The 21,562-nt window shown below is 33.9% G+C and overlaps 1 protein-coding gene across 18 annotated transcripts in view; it reads left to right on the top strand.

The window, feature by feature from the left end:
- The window catches only part of GPHN (gephyrin), a 349,286-nt gene that overhangs the window by 265,092 nt on the left and 62,632 nt on the right, over positions 1-21,562 (top strand). For all 18 annotated transcript variants that reach the window (XM_084866488.1, XM_084866485.1, XM_084866487.1 and 15 more), the window contains 2 exons: positions 671-808; positions 13,823-13,915. In XM_084866488.1, coding sequence (XP_084722614.1) covers positions 671-808; positions 13,823-13,915 — 231 coding nt within the window. The remainder of the gene's footprint in view (positions 1-670; positions 809-13,822; positions 13,916-21,562) is intronic.

Raw genomic sequence — 21,562 nt, 5'->3', positions numbered from 1 at the left:
AAAGTTTAGTATAATGATTAAGCACGTGGACTCTGAAGCCAGGCTACCTAGGCTTGAATTGTGGCTCTTCTGTTACTAGCTCTGTGATTCAGACCAAAACATATAATCTCTCTACACCTCTCTTTCCTTATCTGTAAATAAGGATAATAATGATGCCTTCCTATAAGGTTGCTATAATGATTCAGTTAAATTAGAACAGTGCCACGACACACAGTAACCTGTAAAAAGGACTAGGCAGTCCAGCCAATGTGGTACAATGGTTGAACATTGACCTATGAACCAGGAGGTTATGGTTCGATTCCCGGTCAGGGCACATGCCCAGGCTGAAGGTTTGATTCCCAGTGTGAGGCATGTAGGAGGCAGCAAGTCAATGATTCTGATCATTGATGTTTCTATCTCTCCCTTCTTCTCTGAAATAAAAAATATTTTTTAAAAAGAATTAGGCAATATTATCTTTAAAGTTTACCAAGTTTTGACACATGAGGTAATGTTGTTAACTTGATGTAATGTTCCACCAAAGATGGTTATATTTTGGCAAGAGAAAATTTATCACCGTGTATTCTTCATTTGGGTATATAAGAAACCAAGGGTTGTTGATATTTATGAGTCAGTCCCACATTTTAATCAGTGTTTCAGCATCATATTCTTAGTTAATTATCTTCCTGTTTAGGTCACAGTGCTGTTGATATCACCAAGGTGGCTAGAAGACACCGCATGTCTCCTTTTCCTCTAACATCTATGGACAAAGCCTTCATCACAGTCCTGGAGATGACTCCGGTGCTTGGGACAGAAATCATCAACTACCGAGGTACTATATCTGTCCATTGCCTTTCACTTTTCTCCAAGTAAGATTCATAGAAAATTAATAAACAGTTTTCCTGAAAGAAAAAGTTTATTATCATCACAGTTATTATTATTATTCTTTTTACTTTGTATTTCTACTCAAGTCTATGATCAGCCTTAATGGTATATAAAGCATCCATAAAGCTTCCTTTTTCATAAAAATTTTTAAAATATGAATAAAGTAGCTATGTTTCTCCTGTTCATCAAAATACTAATACTATAAACCAAAAAGAGGGCTGTTAGCACTGAGTGAGGAAAATAGTTAACTCTGAGTCTTCCTGATATCCTTTTTGTCAGAAATGGAAGGTAACTAATGTATCTTGTAATCATGTTTTCCTTTGTGGAAAATATGTTTTTAAATATAAACTGTAAAAACTACATTAAATGATCAATGGATCACTGAACAACCAGTCTGATCTCAGTTTTTCTGCTTCACCTATCTTCTTATTTTCTGCTCTTTAGTTCAGTAGCACATTGAGACCAGTTTGTGGAAGGACAATGGAAAGGTGGTGTCCCCAGTGTTCAGTTTTTAATCAACCCCCTTCTTAAAAATTCAACATGAAAGTTATATTTAGTGCAATCTCAATAAAATATAGTTTCTTAGTTATTTTTGTTATATAGATAAAAACAACACAATAGGATTGATTTTTAAAATATTTTGTTCATACATTATAAAATATTCTAACTTCAGTGAACATTAGAGAGTATCTATACAAACACCCTAACTTTTCTGCAAGACAATTCAGATTCAGGACAGCTGAAAAGGAATTAGACTAAGGCTTAAGATTCCTTTCTTTTTATTACATGACAGTGCTCTTCTTCCAGTATTACAGTGTAAAAAAATAATGACGGCTTGGCTGGAATGGCTTGGTGGTTGAGCATCAACTTACGAAGGAGGTCATGGCTAGATTCCCAGTGAGGGCATATGCCCAGGATGTCGGCTCGATCACCAGTGGGGGTGTGCAAGAGACAGCCAATCAATGATTCTCTCTCATCATTGATGTTTCTCTCTCTCCCTCTTTCTTCCTTTCTGAAATCAATAAAAAAAATATTTAAAAAAAAAAATAACAATAGATAACCAAACAAATTATGTTAAAATTAAAAGGCCTAATAGTAGTGAAATTTTAAATGTCAAATTCTAGCTCTTTGTTCACTGATGCTACTTAGACAAAAATTGTTTTTATATAATTCACCCTAATCCTATATCTCTGACTAGCATTCTTTTAAATATGTATATCAATTGGCTTAAACTTTTGGTTTTTTATTACTTCTCACTAAAGGATCTAAAGATTAGAAACTCATTAGAGTGGGGAATTAGTTAGGAATTAACTAAGTGATTTCAAAATCAATTTTGATCAAATAGGTTTTTGCTGTTATTAAATGTAGAATATTCAGATATTTTTATATCAATAAACACCAAGACATATTCAGAAAATATAAATGTAAACTTAAGTTGGAAAAAATGTTGATAATACTTTACCTATTAAAAACATAAATTAACCTTCTCTGGCCTTGGAATTTCAGGAGAGTTTTCCCTAACAGCAGTTTTTAGAAAAATCTCAGAATATGCCAAGTCATTTAAACAGAAATTTTAGTTCTTTTAAGGGAGGGGGAAATAACAGAATTGAAAGTGGCCATTGATAAGTTTCTTCTAGGGGGAAAAAAAACAAACCAATAAATAAATAAATAAATAAATAAGCTGTCCGGTGGATTCTCTTTTTTTCTTTGTGTGCTTATTTCTCCTTCATTTGTTCATCAAATCAGTTGTCACTTATAAGTTAGCAAACTCTTCATGGATGGTTAAATTTTTTGTCAAGTGCTTCCACCCATGAAGATGAAGTGTGCATTCGACCTTTGAGTTGGATCAAACTCAATTTTTCATGCAGAGAGTATTATCATTAAACCTCCTAACCACTTTAAGTAGGTGTTTAAAAAACATCACCAGCTGAAACCGGTTTGGCTCAGCGGTAGAGCGTCGGTCTGTGGATTGAAAGGTCCCGGGTTCGATTCTGGCCAAGGGCATATACATTGGTTGCAGGCACGTCCCCAGTGGGGAGTGTGCAGGAGGCAGCTGGTCGATGTTTCTCTGTCATCCGATCTTTCTAGTTCTCCATCTCTCTCTCCCTTCCTCTCTGTAAAAAATCAATAAAAAATATATTTTAAAAAATAAAAAAATCACCATATATAGAACATAATTCATTTTGTTCAATAAATATTTATTAAACATCTACCAAATGATAGGTACTAGTTAAGTTCTGGATAGACAAAGGTGAATAAAACACTTCTGCCCCATGGATCTCACATATAGTGCAGAAGAGAAACAGGAAAACAATATGATAATTGTCTCCTTTATTGGCTTTTTTTGTAGGCTTGCCTGCCTTTGTCCATTCCTTGAATGTAAGCTTTCTTTAGCATTTTCGGTTTTGGTCCTTTTCACATCTTGCACATGCACTTCAAATAACCTCATGCATGCCAGTGATTTCAAATGCCACCTATTAAATTATTTCTAAATCAATATCACTTGCCTAGACCCTGCCTGAGCTCTAGACTTATACACTAAATTTATACATGCTGCTAGTAAATTTTTTAAATATGTTTCTATTGATTTTAGAGAGAGAAAAAGGGAGAGGGATAGAAATATAAACACCAGTGAGAGAGAAACATCTACCAGCCCCCTCCTGCACACCCCCTACTGTAGATAGAACCTGAAACGCATGCATGTGCCCTGATTGGTGACCTCTTGGTTCATGGGACGACGCTCAACATTGAGCCACATATTAAATTTGTTAGTAAATTTAATATGACCAAAACTAAACTTACATTCTTTACCTCTACAATACTTGCCGTTTCTACATCCTCTTGGATCCATCCCTTGTTTTCTATTCCCAAAGCTCTTATTTTGATTTAGGTCTTTATTATTAACATCATGGAATAGAATATTGAAAATTATCCTTCTAAAGCAAGTGCCTAGATATCTGTGTATGTATTGTTTGTTTGTTTGTTTGTTTGTTTTCACCTGGTTTGGCTATAGATGCACTTCTACTGTTTTCAGCTTCTACTTGCAAACAAGCCTTTAAGGAACAAGTGCTCCACTGATTACAAATATCTTCCTTTGGTTTCTTGTGAGAGGCATACCTAGTATAATAACAGGTGATAATATATGTAAGACTGCCACTTCTGACTTATGTTCTTTACTTATGAAGTGTTTTGCATGAATAAATTACAGCTTCACATTTGGTACTGTACTAGCTACTATAAAGCAGATTAAAATATTCTGGCACCATTCTCTATAATTCCCAGTCTCTTTTAGTTAACAAGGGAAAACTATGAGCTTTTAATAGAAATGATTATGTTTTCTTAGGATCATTATTTTAGATCACTAGCTCAAGGCTTTCTTTTTTAAGATTAAATGATTAAAGACTTTAGCATCTCTAACCTTGGATCTTTGTTTTTCCACAAAAGACTTAAGTAATTCTAGTCAAGGAACCTTTAAGCTTTGATGTTGGAACTCATTTGGAAGCAGTGTAGTGTCTCTTGATTAGAATACTGACCACAGCAGAGGTATTTCTCCCTGTCTCTGACTTACAGTTAGATAATTGCCTGAAGGTAGGCAGAAATTACTGCCTCTAGAAGAAATTCAGAAGCTCTTGATTTCAAACAGTAGGAGTTCCTCACCAAAATGGTTCACAGCTCATGCTAGGAATTCTTCAGTTCCTCTTGAGCATTCGGGAGCTGTCAGAAAATAATGAAAAGGCAAGTATACTGGCAGGAACTTTCCATCAAATATATTATTTACCTTGCTTCACTTTTAACTAGCTGAGAGACCTTGGGCAAGCTACATAATGCTTCTGAGTCTTATTTCTCTCATCCATAAAAATAGAAATAATGTCTACCCAATAAGATAATTGTGAGATACTATTAGAGGAAATAATATATGTAAATCATCTAGTTTTCACTAAGCTGCCATATTTTGAATTTAGTAAATGATTGATCTCCTTCCCTTCTCCATGAGGATTCTGAGATCATAGACCTGAGATAAGCACCTAAAAATTACAGCGTCAAAGCTAGAATCCCTTTGCTCAGCTCCATTTGTTTATCCACATGAATAATCTCTGGATCCTTATGCATTATTTTGTTGTAGTCAAGTTTACATTACCTACCTAGATCATGTGCTCCCTATCCCATTAGAAAATGTAGCCTAAACAATAGTTTTTACAGCTTTTGAGCTTATTTCTGATTGAGTTTTACAAAATTGAAGCAAAGAATTTGGGTAGTTATTCAAATATTTCAAGTGAAAGCATATGTTTTTATTATCTAATTTACTGACTCCAGTCTAGTAAGATTTCACCTAGGATGATCCCATTTGCATGCAAATACCTCCTGGGATGTTGGTCTAGGCTGGCACTGGCTTTAGATTTTTCAATGTGACTGCTTGAACTCACTCATACTTTCTTTCTGGTAGTCTCATCTCTTTAGACTTTAATCCATAAACTTTATTATACCTCTAAAATATGCACATCTCATTATATCCTTTTATTTATATCATTGTATTTATATCATATCATTTTATTTATACCATTTCCTGTATACTTCTTCCTGCATTCCTCAAATATGAACAATTAATTCCCTCTATATATTCATGGTGTGTGTGTGTGTGTGTGTGTGTGTGTGTGTGTGTAATCATAACCTCTAGGCAATTATGCTGCTCTTAATGTCCAAGATTGTGATTATATTAACAATCTGTTCTCTGTATATGTGCTTTCAGGTGCTTTTTTCCCCAATATGGTGATTACCACATGTATGCTATTATCACAGTACTCAATAAGCCCCCTTGTGTGGGGGAGTCATTTCTATAGTTATATAATTGGTTAAAATCAACTCACATAGGAATCAGACCTGTAATATTGACTAATTTTCCCATGTGTCAACCAAGTAGACTAATCTTCCTATTTCATACTTCCTTCTCTTCATAACATCAAAAGTTTTCTTATATGTAATGTGTTCTCTTTCTTTAAAAATAAAGCTTATTTTAAATGTATCTCACTTGAAATAATTTTGATAGAAAATAATCTATATTAATTTTTTTAAAGTAAGGAGGAAGTAATTTTCCAGTATATCAGATTGAAACAAAGTATAATTTTTAAATATGATTCTTAGTGATTCTTAATTTTTTCATTCTTTTGGAGTACTTTTTCACATTTTAAATATACATTTTATCTAGCATAGTTTACTTGGCAATCCTTTTATTCAGTATCTATTTTGAGGTATTATCATCTCTATTAGCAGTATTAGGTTAGGATTCAAAATATAAGCAATGGAAAAAAAGGTTTCAGTTAAAATAAAATGAAAATAGAAAATTTTTTCAAGGCATAGCATCAAAACACCTTATTCTTGCAATGATCAAAGAAGGATTTCAGATTTTTAGAAATTCCTGTCTTTCTTAATTATATTGGTAGAACTATGAAAATTATGGAAATATGCAAGATTTTCCAAACTATTGGGAAGAAAATCTATAGTACAAATGAAATTAGTACAAATGAAAAGAGACAAATTTCAGTGGCAGTAAAGAATTCACCAGTACCACCAGCAAGAGAATTACCAGGAATGAAAACTGGGCAATAGCTTTTTATAAAATTGATTTTGTTGATTAGCTTTCCCACTAGAGCATCTAGTGCTTCAGCAATTACCTCTTTGACTGTTTTCTTAAGTAAAGTCTTTGCAACTCCTGGCAGGCTATTTACTCACCCCATACCATCAAGTATGTGGCAGGGAAACTTAAATCTTTCTTCCATTTAATTATGAGACAAAAGCATATGAGCAAAATCAGAGACACGAGGATTCTTATGTAATCAGCAATAATATTTGTAATGTGTTTGAATGTATATAAGAATGGCATAGATTTGCAACAATTTTTAAAACTTTAACTTCATTTTTGAGGAACAAAATTTGTTTAATTGGTTAAAAATATTATTTTCTCTGTCTAGAAACTCCTTTTCTACAGAATATTAATGTCCTTGATTAACTTGTTTAAAAAAGAAAATCTTCTATTAACATTTTACCTTATCATTTGTAAATAATATTGAATGATTCAGTGATACTATTGTAACCTTGAAACTATAATGCTTTGCTTAATTTCCTTATTTTGATTTACTTCAAAGTCAATATTATAATTGTTACATTTGATATTTATTTCTTCTTGCACCTCATCTTAAGAGCTTTATTTCATCTTTTTTTCTTTTTATAAAATACTTATTACATATCACCTTTTTTTAATAGTCAGTAATATGCTAATACAGAACAATTAATGTTGAAAGTTAGGAATTATTTTTAGGATACTAGAACATGTGGTTTAAAATTTTAGAAATTATAGTAAGAAAATATTTTTTCTGTGGAGTATATTGTAGTTTATAGGACAATAATTGGGAAACTACCAATAAAGAAGACTTTATTTAAATTCTTCAAACTGTAGAAAGAGCATTTTGTTTGTTTCTACCAAATCCTGACCAACAAATGCATCCCTTCCACTTAAGTGCTATCCATTTTTCAGTGACACCCTATTCATATGACCGTGGTGTGGAAAGGTTTCCATCATTAAGTCCCACAAGGAGTGAGCATTTATTTTCATCTGAAATATTTTCTGTGACCTCAGGAACATTTTAGGTATTTTTAAAAAACTAATGTTTTTCAAAAAATATATATCTTTCATTTCAATTAAGGTAAATGCTTTTTATACACTTATTACTTTTAAAGCTTAATATTTTATATATGTAAATGAATATATAACACAGATATAAGTTATAGTACTCAAGAATAAAATTTATATCATGAAACCACAATACAGCCTTAGAACTAATTCATTACCAATTCCATTGCATCATTTTGTATTTCTAAATCATCTTAATCATTTCTAATAATCATAATGTTTGTATTTATCCAAATTCTCTAACCTTGCACAAAGCTTATTTTTATTTTATGATGTAAGAACTGTAATGCTTGCCCTTACTCATTACATTGGCAGATAATGAGCATCCCTAGATGGAAAAATACAAATGCACAAAAGCTTAGGCTTTTTTGGGGGGGTATTATTCCATAAACATGACTTCTAGAGTAACTAGAGATTAATTAATGTACTTGTTTTCACCCAAAAGATACTCACCCCAAAATCATTTAATCTTTCTCAGTTTACAGACTTGTGAAGCCTATAATAATATTGTACATTAGTTAGACTTATAATGTTCCAATGTTGTCTTTCAAATTCACAGTCAAAAATGTGGGAATAAGTTATATTACATTTGGATAGGCTCACCATATTAAATGTTTAGTGTCTCTTAAATAACCATGAAGCTTTCTATAAGTATATTATATTTCATAATTAAACTTTTTTTTGTTAATGTTGTCATGACCCAATTCTATACCTGTTTTACCTTCCTCTTAATCTTTGGACTTAACTAATATTGTTCCTACCAATGGTCATTTGGCCAGAGTAAGTATATGTATCAAGTCTGCCTTCTCAACTACTTTTGTAAGCATAATGGATAGGTGTTAAGTCAAAAAGATCTTTCAGTAGCCCCTCACATAGATTGGATATGAGGGTAGTTTTTAAATTTTATAGTAACACTAGAGGCCCAGAGCATGAAATTCAGGGAAGAGGGGGTGTCCCTCAGCCCAGCCTGCACCCTCTCCAATCTGGAACCCCTCAAGATATCCCACCTGGATCGGGTCTAAAGAGCAGTCGCACATCACTCTCACAATCCAGGACTGCTGACTCCCAATTGCTCAACTGCCTGCCTTCCTGATTGCCCCTAACCACTTTTGCCTGCCAGCCTAATCATCCCTAACCACACCCCTGCCAGCCTGATTGATGTCTAACCGCTCCCCTGCCAGCCTGTTTGCCCCCAACTTCCATCCTCTGCTGGCCTGGTCACCCCTAACTGCTCTCCCCTGAAGGGTTGATAGCCCCCAACTGCCCTCCCCTGCTTGCCTGATCACCCACAACTGCCCAACCTTGCAGGCCTGGTCCCTCCCAACTCCCCTTTCCTGCTGGCCATCTTGTGGTGGCCATTTGTGTCCACATGGGCACAGGATCTTTGACCACATGGGGGCAGCCATCTTGTGTATTGGAGTGAATGTCAATCTGCATATTACTCTTTTATTAGGATAGAGGCCTGGTGCATGGGTGGGGGCCAGCTAGTTTGCCCTGAAGGATGTCCCAGATCAGGGTGGGGGTTCCCCTGGGACATGGGGTGGCCTGAGTGAGGGGCCCGTGGTGGTTTGCAGGCCATGGAGGCCCCGGTATCTGGAATTTATTTAACTTCTACAATTGAAACTTTGTAGCCTAGAGTGGAGGTCTAGGTCGGACAGGGCTACAGAAGCTTGGCTTCCTCCATGCCTGGGGCAACCCTAGCCTCCTGCTCTTTCAGCTCTGTGGCTGCCACCATTTCTGTTGGAATTTATTTACTTTCTATAATTGAAACTTTGTACGCTTTAGTGGAGGCCTGGGCAAGCCAGGTTGTGTGGAAAGCTTGGCTTCCTCCATTGCCAGGGAAACCCAGCCTCCCTCCTGCTCTCTGTGGCTGCAGCCATCTTGGTTAGGGTTAATTTGCATATGCTCTCTGATTGGCTGGTGGGCATGGCTGGTGGGCATAGCAGAATGGTGGTTAATTTGTATATTACTCTTTTATTAGATAGGATAAGTAGATTTTTGAGGGATTTATAACCAATACAAAACTGACTTATATCCATGTTTTATATTAGGAAATCTTGAATAGTATCTTTGTTTTCAACCTTATGTTATTTACCACATTCTCCCTGCATTCCTGAAATATAAACTGATAGTATTCTGGTTAGCCAAAGTGAGGACAAAGAATCAATTTTCTGGACCACTGAACTCAGTTTTCCCTTGACTTCTCCAAAGCCTTCTTAGAAATAACTATACAGGGAGCTTTACAACTGTGGAATCATTTTGACAAGTGACTTTGAGAAATTAACATGCTTTTCCCTTACATCCAAAAGTCACTCAGTTCTCCTGACATCTTAATTTAGATAGCAAGAAGAGACTATTTTTTGGGTCAGAGTAAATGCCCAATCAACAAATATTTGCTTTACCTCTTAGAGAATACACAAAGCATACTCAACTTTATAAATAGCTATCTTGATTTTCCTTGTATATGTATCCATTGTCAGCCATTTGAATTTCTAAAGGCTCTTTCCGAAGATATTTTTTGGACCAGTCATCCCATAATAAGAAAGCTAAGACTCTAGAGAATAGACATAATGACTATTACCTATGGGAAGCTGACTCATGAAGTTTCCTGCTGACAACATAAAAGGCAGCTACCTTTTGACCAAGCACTCTGCCACTGTCTTCTTGCAGCACAAGTAAACATACAACACAAAGCAGTATAAATCATCATCCAGTCTTTTCCACTCCTTCCTTCTTACCAACTTCTTCAGAACACTAAATTGTATATATGGATCAGGATCCCCAGTAATACAAAGCCCTGCCTTTAAGATTTCTGATTACCACAGAATCTGGAAATATGCATATTTATTTTCATCTTCAATAAAATGAAGACATTCTTTATTATACAGAACTTAGAGAGTAAGTGTGAGGGGGAAAGTAGAACACAATGAACGTTTTTTCTTCAGACTCTGGAAGTGGGGTATTGCTTCTTGGCACACAGCCTAGCTTTCTACAACTAAAGGGCTATCTTCTAACTGCGAAGAGCTACAAATTCCCAACACCAGCTATTCCTAAGAGAACATATTAGTTGTATTAATTATATATTGGGGAAATCATATTTTGCTTATTTTAAGTAGGGCTCTATTGGAAAAGAACACCTGAGAAAAAGGAATTTCGCTCATGTTTTCCTGAGATTATATCTTTTAGTAAAACTTTTGGCTTCCACAGCTTCAACTGCTCACTGTTGTTTCTCTACTAAATGTGAAACCTTAAACAGTCATAATTCCTAGTTGAGAAGTTACTGCTGCCGGGTTCCCATTCAAGTTTGAAGAAGGCTGAGGCTCCCTTTTTCAAAACACATACCCAAAGTTTATTCAACATAATACTTGGGCTCCACCTATGGGCAAAGAAAAGGGATGCTTTAACATCTATGTACCTATACTACCGTGTTTTCCTGAAAATAAGACATCCTCCGAAAATAAGACCTACTTACAGGTTTCCTTCTGAGTGAAATATAAGGCATCCCCCTAAAAATAAGGCTCCCCCTAGGCTAAACATGAGAGATTTGGTCCACTGATTCTGAAAGAAATGGAGTCACAAGAAATTCACCAGGAAATTCAGGAATTGGATTGTTATGATGATATTCCAGAAGATGATGATATGATTGTCATTGAATAAATGAGTGAATTCTTGATACTGTAGGATTCACAGTTTGTCTGGTTTGTGTTGACAACTACCGTACTACCGTACCGTATACAGGTAATAAATTTCCTTTATTTTCATTTAACAGTAAATGTGTACCATATTCTTCTTCATGGAAAAATAAGACATCCCCTGAAAATAAGACCTACTGTATCTTTGGTAGCAAAAATTAATATAAGACACTGTCTTATTTTCGGGGAAACAGGGTAGTATGTATGCAAGAGAGACTGTCCCAGCCGAAACTAGTTTGGCTCCGTGGGTAGAGCGTGGGCCTGTGGACTGAAAGGTCCCAGGTTTGATTCTAGTCAAGGGCATGTACCTTGGTTGCAGGCACATCCCCAATAGGAAGTATGCAAGAGGCAGCTGATCAATGATTCTCTCTCATCAATGTTTCTAACTATCCCTCTCTCTTCTTCTCTCTAAAAAATCAATAAAATATATTTTTAAAAGAGAGGGAGAAAGAAAGAGAGAGAGAGAGAGAGAGAGAGAGAGAGAGAGAGAGAGAGAGAGAGAGAGAGAAACAGACTGTCCCATGTGATGAAGTAATTTTCAGCACTACTACAAACTCTTCAAGTTCCCAAACAGATCATCTGGTCAGACATTAACCAGATAATTCTAATATTGACTGCTTTAAAGAGCTACCCATTGTTTAGTCCTGAACCCTACTAGGAGATATAAATATACGGTACAGTAGGTGCTTGTTTATTTGACATTTATTCCTTCAAAATTCTTGCATCTGCTGCAACTGGGAGATTTTACCATTTTCCAATCAATTACCTATTTTTCTATAAATCCCATCTCTTGCCTAGAGGCTTTTAGACCTTTCTCTTTGAAGAGATTGAAACTCTGCTGATAGGTTAACTTAATACCAACTCTAAAAAGCAGAATTAATCCAGTAGGTATCTAATTTACCTTAAAGACAGCAACCTTATATTTAGTACAAGTCCAAAATAAAAATCTTGCCAGTTATATATATATATATATATATATATATATATATATATATATTAATAAGTTTTAATAGCCTAAATATGAAGCAATTCTATTTTTCAAAATGAGGTGTTTTACTTTTCTTTCCATGATATTTCAAGAAGGTCTGTAAAGACAGATAGTATATCTGTGCTACAAGTGTAATTTTTCTTAACTTGCCTAAATATATAATATAGTTATTTGTTGAAATCAGAGGAATATTCTTTCTTTTTTTTTCAATCTCATCCTTGCCCTTCAAAATAATAACAGCTTTTGGAGATACATTTATATACCATACAATTCACCCACTTAAAGTATACAATACAGTGTTTTAGTATATCCACAGGTATGTACAGTCACCACTATAATCAATTTTGGAACATTTTCATAACCTCAAAAACAATCCCTCCCCTCTTTATCTGTCATCCTCCTCCTATCCCCTCATACCCCCCTTAGCCCTAAGTAACCAATGGTCTACACAATCTCTATAGATTTACCTATTCTGGGCATTTTATATAAAGGTATCATATGTGATCTTTTGTAACTGGCTTTTTCTACTTAGCCCTTTTCTTATAGTCATACTTTTTTTAGGTTAATAAAGCCAAAATCAAGGCTAAAATTTGAATGGGATGGTAAGGAAGCTCTGCTCTTTACTTTTCATAAGGAAAAAAAAAACTTTATAAAAATTTTGTATTTATTGTAGAAAACTTGGACACTTTCAGAAAATTATATAGCAAAAGGAATAAAAATCATATGTAATTCTAGCAGATGCTTTATTTTTCATGTATGCCTTTCCCATATTTTTCTATTGATACATAAGCGTATAACTACATGTGCAATTCTGCATGTTTTTAACTATTGATATATGAGTTTTCCTTTGTCAGTGAATCTTCTTCATAAATATCAGTTTAGCCTGCATAATGTTTTATCTAAGGCTACATCATGTATATTTAAATTTATATGTTATTGGACTTTTGATTTCTTTCTATTTCTCAGTAATGTAAGCAACTCTGAAATAAGTATGTGCATCGAGATTTGTAAAATAAGCCAGTCAAAAAACAACAAGTACCATGTGATTTTACATATATATGGAATTTAATAAACAAAATGAACTAACTAGCAAAATAGAGACAGACCAGCAGGCTGACAGCAGACCAGCAGGCTGACAGGAGAGGGGCTGACAGCTATAGTGGAGAAATTGAACAAAAAAAAAGAGGAAAAACTCTTGGACATAGAAAAAAAGATTTATTCATTTTCTTAACAGATTTCTAGAGATGAAATTACTGGGTCAATGGATACAAAAATGTTTAAGAATTGGCTTTTTAAAGTCATGTTTGGGCTGTCAAAGGATTAATGACATGTCAACTTAAACACATCTTTGATGATTTTGTAGCTACTCATATTCAAATAATCTCTGCAAGCATTACTATTAATGGATTGAATCTAATCTTTCATTTCAGATGCTAGGATGCACCTCTTCTTTCTGTCTCCTATTCTGTGGGTTAGAAATCAGGTCTGACTGATGTACAAGCCTTGTCAGACAAGCACATATGCTCATCTTGTCTGTGACTGCCTGTTTAAAATTAATCTCAGCAACCATATTTTGCTTTTTTTCTCCCCTTTCAGATGGAATGGGTCGAGTCCTTGCTCAAGATGTATATGCAAAAGATAACCTACCCCCCTTTCCAGCATCAGTAAAAGATGGCTATGCTGTTCGAGGTAAATATGTTGGCTTTCTTGAGTATCATCATAACTCACACTGTGTGTTTTTTCACATTTTTGGCTTATCCTGGGCACCCAACAACTGTTAAATCTGTTTCCCCTTTGGTTGTCAAAATAATTTTATTCACATATAACAAAAGTAACCTACATCTATCTATTTTCTGACACAACCTTGTGTAAAGCTTTTTAGTAAAATTACTATAGTTACTTAAAAAGTATTATTTATAATTATATGTAGAGATTGATATAAAAAAAAAACAATGTATTATAGTTTATTCTTTTAGTCTTGCACAAACAAGATAGCAGACAGTCTTACTTTGTTTGGATGTTTTTTGCATGTTTTCTAATTGAAAACAGCTAATGGTACAAGAAAGAAGAGCAGATTCCCAACATAGGGATAAAGTGGGGTGATCTTTTCTCTTGCTTTAAACTCTAACATCAATAAAGGCTTCATAAAAAGCAGGAATGAGAGAAACCTCAAATTCCCCGGAAGATACCATATTTCAATTCCAGATGATACCAGCAGCTCACACCTTTGGTCTTTCCTGAGATTACATAAAACTTAAAAGCAAATATGAAATAGTATTTGCCTGCCCAAAGTCCAATCTAAGAACCCGAAACGAAAATGTAATTGAATTGGTTGGAAACTATTATTAGTTATTAACTCAAGACTTATGTCATTGAAGAAATGTCTAAAAACATTTCCCAATTTATTAAAGCTGTTAAGAAGGCCAATTCCTTTTTTAATGATAATTTATGGAGTTTCTTACCTGATTTTTGTCATTATTTTCTTTTTACTCTATCTAACTATTAAAATAATTTTCTATTTTTTGTAATGAAATATATTAGTTAATCTCCATGTTCCATCACCATCTCTTAAAAGTATCTTTTTATGTTGGAAGCAGTACAGTAAGTGGTTAAGGGTATGAGCTTTGAGCACAGTAAGAGTGATCTGGGTTCTAGTACCAGGTCAATTGATATAATTTTGAGCAAATTACCTAAACTTTTTGGGCCTCAATTTCTCATCTGTAAAATGGTGATAATTATAACTGTTCTTACCCAACAGGTTGTTGTGAGGATTAAATGAGACTATAAAAATGCTTAGTAAAGTTCCTGGCACCAAAAAGAGCACTCAATAATTGTTTTTAATAATAGTAACTATTATTATCACTACTGTTATTATGATAAACATATTTACTTATACAATCTCTGAAGAAAGTATAACATTTATCTAAATTGTTAATCTCATATTCTATGTAAATTAAATGGTGAAGGGATTAATTCCTACTAGTATATACTTTCTCAGGAACACTATCTTGTATGCACCTCATTCTGCTTGATCTCACTAAATTATAGTATTTCTAAAAACATAAATAATAAACCCCTACCAAATTTTTCCCAATTAATTCCTTTTACAGAGTTTATTATATAATGCATATTGTCCAGAAATAAAATTGTTTTAACCTTCTGATAGCCTCATTGGCTCTTTTTGTTTCTTATTCCCAATCTAAGATATAAATTTTGTTTGGACTTATAATTAATAGCCATACAGTATTACTATTAAATCACAAACAGTTCTTATTTCCAGAATAGAAAAAACAACTACAACAAATGAAATATCAAAGGGACAAGAAAGTCTATTTTTACATGCTTTGTAATATGAAGTAGGAGAAAGTGAGAAAATAAATTATTTGAGGCAGAATTATTCTCAAACAGAATGTTGTTTTGTGATTTTTACATGAGATGTAGCAGCTTAATAAAAAGAAGCTATTGCTCTTAGCTTTTCAAGTTACCATAAAGAGCAGTTTGCCCACATGAGCCATAAAAAGAGCCGTTCTGCTATAGAATCTATCAAAGAAATTTTTATGTAAAGTTACCATTCAATATGTTATTTTTCCTTTTTTTGTTTTGAAGTAATGGTATTTTAATTACTTTACACAGAGGAAAAAACACATCTAAAATGTCATCATCTCACCATATAAAAGTTTCAATAGGTTATATATCATGCAGTTTTTTCATATTATTTCTTTCCTGTGAAGTATTGATAGTTCTCTAATATATAGACCATTTAACAGAGAATTAACACATAACATAACATTGTGGATATAGTTAAATCTCAAATTGGGAATGGTTGGTGAATATATATATATATATTTATCAACATCATACTTATAGTCATCAGTAAACAAAAAGACATGGTCTTAGTCTTTTCTGTGTAACAATACCATCCCCTAGTCATTGTCTTGGTAAAGAATATCCTTGAAGTTATTGTTGTGGTTCTTTACCACTCTACTTCGTGTCCCCTCTTCTCTCCACCCTGCCTTCCTTTACTGCCATTCTTTCCTCCCCACTCCCGTTATTCTCCCTTTTTTCTTCTCCTCTGCCTTTGCCTTAGGCCTTCCAGTAATAACCAGTGGCACCTGTGAGCATTGCTAACCCTCTAGGTGTAAAGAGATTGCTAACTTGCTCTGGATCACTAAGCATTAGCCAGTATCCTTCAGAAGCATGTGGCATAAAACTCCAAACCAGTTGGAGGATCACTTGCTTTAAGGTATGTGGGTTGAAAGAATCAAGACAGTAAAAAATGACTAAGGAAATAAGAAATAGGAACAACTTTTAAAAAATAAGATAGATTAGAATGTAAGGAAGGCAGGAGTCAAGTAATGATGATTTAAATAATAGGAAGAGCTGTGACCTTATAAGCCTAAAGCTGTATTCAGGAGAGAGTAAATTTGAAAGGTAAAATAAAATGAAAGCATATTATCAATTAGAATCATATTCTTCATATTTTTGAAGTTATTTCTCCCTTCATGCTAATTAAGTCAGTCATTTTAATGCATTCACACCCTCCTGGAGAGATGTGGGTAGGTGCTCATTGTCTCACAATTTTTTTTTTTAATTACAGTTTACTTCAATATTATTTTTTATTGATTTCAGGTTTACAGCTTAATGTTTAGACAATCATATACTTTATCTAGTGTTATCCTCGATATTTTCATTATCAGACTGGCACCATACATAAGTTATCATAATGTTATTGACTATATTCCTTATGCTTTACTTTATATCCCTATGACTGTTTTGTAACTACCAATTTATACTTCTTAATCTTTTTACCTCTTTCTCCCAGTCTCCCAACACTCTTCCCCTCTGCCAGCCAACAGCCTACTCTCTGCATCAAATGTTGTTTGTTCATTTATTTTTTTCTTTAGATTCCACATATAAGTGAAATCATATGGTATTTGTCTTTCTCTAACTGACTTAATTCACTAATCATAATACTCCCCAGGTCCATCTATCCTGTCTTGAGAAAAACAAATGTATATGGAACCACAAAAATCCCAAATAGCTTCAGCAATATTAAGAAAGAAGGACAAAGTTGGAAGTATCACACTACCTGATATCAAACTATACTATAAGGCCATGGTAATCAAAAGAGCATGGTACTGGTATAAAAACAGACATATAGATCAATGGAACAGAATAGAGAACCCAGAAATAGACCCATGCCTATATAGTCAATTAATATTTGACAAAGGAAATAAGAACATACAATGGGGTAAAGATAGTCTGTTCAATAAATGGTGCTGGGAAAATTGAACAAGGGAAAGAAAAAAAAAAGAAACTAGACCATCTTCTTACAGTTTCTTCTTAGATGTTAATAAAGGGGAAAATGTCTCAGAATTCCAGGTTCAGTTTTCTTGAAAATGTTCAATATGAAAGGCTTATCCCTTCAGAGCTTGTTTTGGGATTATTTATAAAAAGGAAAAATTATGAACAAACCAGTAATTATTTTGGGAACGACATGATGTAAACAATTCTGGAAGGATATATTAAAATAAATCTTTGCCATTTGGGTAAAGTAGATTTTAAAAGGATTTTGTTGTTTTTGTTTTACTTTCTGAATGAAATATTTGCTCATGGAAATTATAGAAAATCAAAAAGAACGTTTAAAAATTCCTGTTTTCGCCGAAACCGGTTTGGCTCAGTGGTAGAGCATCGGTCTAAGGACTGAAAGGTCCCAGGTTCGATTCCGGTCAAAGGCATGTATGTTGGTTGCGGGCACATCCCTGGTGGGGGTTGTGCAAGAGGCAGCCAGTCGATGTTTCTCTCTCATCGACGTTTCTAGCTCTCTGTCTCTCTCCTTTCCTCTCTGTAAAAAAATCAATAAAATATATTAAAAAATAAATAAATAAAATAAAAATAAAAATAAAAATTCCTGTTTTCTCACTGTCCAACCACTATTATTATTGTTGCACTTCCTCACAGTAGGTTAAATTGTTTACTAAAATTCAGTATAACCTTTATTTCATTTGTGATTTATCAGTGTAATTTTTTTGATTTAGAGCTAATTCTTAGTCTTTCATGAAAGCCATGTCCCAGGGTTTTTATTTTGCCCATTCAAAACCTTTTTGACCACAGCTGGTTCCCCAACCCATTTGACAGCCTACTGCCTCCACTGTACTCTTATTATGATATGGGAGTATTACTCATGTAAGCAGAGAGATAATTTGGAATAATTAATTTTAGTTAATACTGTATTAAGGAATATCTCTTTTCTCAATACTAAAAACAAAATGGCTGTTTTTCTTCTGGAAGATAATTGTAAATGATATAAAATGCCTTCTCATTCATCTGTTCTACTCCCTAGCTCCCTGCTTTCCATAACAAAAGGCAACAGATTTAAAATTCCAAACAACTAACCTCAATATAATTGCAGCAAGTATTAATCCTGTTGTGCTAGTCTTGTCACCTTCTGTTTCGCCCACCCCAGCTCTTTCTATAATCTTAAATTTACTATGTTCATAAATACTATTGCCCTGTTGTTTATCATTCTGGTCTTATTGTCATTCCATTAGCAAAGTAAGTAAATTCCTCTGCCTTGTTCCTCTGTTGAAGATATTTCTTAGGATCTCTGAAAGGTTTGTGATCTTTGCAGTGTTTTTTATTCAGTCCTAACATGGAAATGATGAGACTCTTTATTATTGGAAATAAATGAATAAAGTGTTTCAGGAGGCTCAAAGAGAGTTCACATATGGCTGGGAAATGAAAATAAGTAATAATTTTATAGTAAATGACTTGGGGAACACTATTTTCTATACATTGCCACAATGAACAGTTATCTAATAGTATTAATTTTATGTATAATAAAATGATATCAGAAATCTTTACATAAACAGGTAAACAAGACTAAAAAAAAATCTGGACATTAACAAAAAGCTTCAGGATCTAGCATTAAGTGTAATGAATTACTTATATAATGCATTTGCTGTTAGGATTGGGTTTATATTGCTTTTATCACATCCTTATAATTTAATTCAACAATTATGAAACAGAAAAGAAAGTTTATTAACTGAAATGTTAGGATTGGTGGGGGGAGATCCTAAGCCTTTACATAAATCCTTGGAATCCATCTTTTCTAATGGCATACTGTGGCTTAATTTTTTTTCAGATTTTAGGTTCATATACCACCATTCCTCCACTTCAACCCCCTCACACCCAGGCTTGTAGAATTCATCTTGAAAATGGCAACTTTTCTTTTACTTTCTCTTTAATAAATATTTTTCAATAAATACCAGCAATTAGATAGATTGGTTATAAAAATCAGAACTTCTGTAGTTCACTGACTTTTTTTTATTCCTTAAGTTTTCTCTTAGTCTGAATGTGTCTATATTCAGTTCAATCTTGTCCGCTCCTCAACAAGAATAGTCCATGAACCAACAGCATCCACAACAGCTTTTTTATTGTAGAAGTGTAGAACCTCAGGTCCTATCCCGGACCCACTGAATCAGAATCTGTATTTTGACAAGATTGCCAGGTGATTTATATGCTCATTAAGGTCTGAGAAGCACTATTATAAGGGAAATATAATTTTTAAAAAGACTCCTCTTGATTCAAAGAGCCTTCTATAATGTTGGTTAACTGAGCCTTCCTTAGCCAGCAGTATAGAGGCCTGTTTCCCAGGGCAAGGTGGAGAACATAGTTTAAGTGACCACGTATTCTCTCCCCAGTTAACTCACAGTTTCTAATCACAAAGGATCTTGCTGCTTAGAATCACTTAAGGGCTCTTTCAGAATTTGGCCTCCCGGACAATCTATACCAGACTTGCCCCAGATGATCTCAAGTCACTCATTATTCAGTAACATTTATTTAGAGCATTTGTGTAAAACATTGATGTAAGCATTTTAAGTGTGTGTGCATTTGCATGTGTGGGGGAACAGGAGACAGGAGGAAGATTGAAGAGCAGAGCGTTGCAAAAAAGAAATGAAGGAAGTGATCCCTGTTTCTACAGAGCTAATTTTAAAGTATTTTAAAAGATTTACAAAACATAATAGTAATACATACAAGTCAGTTTACAAACTTTTCACCTAAGTATTATAGAAATGCCAAATTCATTTCTTTATTCTTTTAACAAGTACTTATTGAGCATCATTGATGAGGTAGTCATAACCTTGACTGAATAACAATATAATCTAAGTTATATAAAATTAATCAGAATAATCTTTCTAAATATTTAAAGATGGTGAATGTTGACACACATTTTGAAGACAGTATGCCTAGAAGAAAATGAAAGACGTTCAAAATGCAGCATTATGTGTTGAAAAAAATATTCATTCATTCATTCATGCATCTTTCTAAGTAGATTATTAATTTATTCTTATTTATTGGACATTTTGAATACTTTACATAGTGAACATTTTCTAATGTTCATAGAATACCTATTATGCAGCAATTTCTAGGGATCCCCTGAAACAAATAAGCAAATAATTGCAAATACATTAGGAAGCCATATTAGAGTTATTTCAGTTAATTACTTCTGGAGAAACAAAAGAGAAAGTAGGTGACTCCTAAGTATTGGGAATTAGATATGACTTCTTAAAGAAAATGACATTTGAACTGAGTCTAAAAGCTAAGAAGTCTTTCATCAAAGGCAGGGATAAAGAAAGGACACTCCCAGCAATGGAAGTAACTTATGCTGTGGAGCTGAAATATGAGTCATCCTTAGGAGCTACAGTACTAGAATTTGAGAGTGGCTAAAGGGTAAGATATAAGGAGGACATTAACCCGAGGACATTAACCTTTACACATACTGCTCTCTAGGTGAAGAACTTTAGATGGAGTATTTCCACTTCCCCACCCCCTCCCCTCTCTCATCTCTATCTCTATCTCTCTTTCATACACACACACACTCCTCCTACCTTTTGCCTACTTAGCCTTATTCATCCTTCATATTCAAATAAAAAATCCTTTTATTAGGATAACTTTCCTTGACCCTCTAGTGTTGTTACAGTACTTTTATTGTGTACTGTCATAAAAAGTGATTTTCTTAATTTGTATTTATATATTCATTAATATGATTGGTTAATATCTATTACATCAGTGGCTTGAAGAGTTTGGTTGGTTAATATCTATTACATCAGTGGCTTGAAGAGTTTTATTTTAACCACACTCATAGGAAGACATGCATTTATTCTCTACCTTAGTGTTATGGTGGATACAAGACACTGCATTTCTCAAAACTCACAGAACTATATAACACAGAGTGAATCTTAATGTAACCTTTGGACTTAAATTACTAATAATGTGTTAATATTAATTCATTCATTTTGACAGATATAACTCACTAATACAAGATATTGATGA

This window comes from Pipistrellus hanaki, assembly GCF_964339955.1.
Source record: "Pipistrellus hanaki genome assembly, chromosome: 1".
Classification (NCBI taxonomy): domain Eukaryota; kingdom Metazoa; phylum Chordata; class Mammalia; order Chiroptera; family Vespertilionidae; genus Pipistrellus; species Pipistrellus hanaki.
Note: the sequence above shows the minus strand (reverse complement) of the source record. Positions and strands in the feature narration are given on the sequence as shown.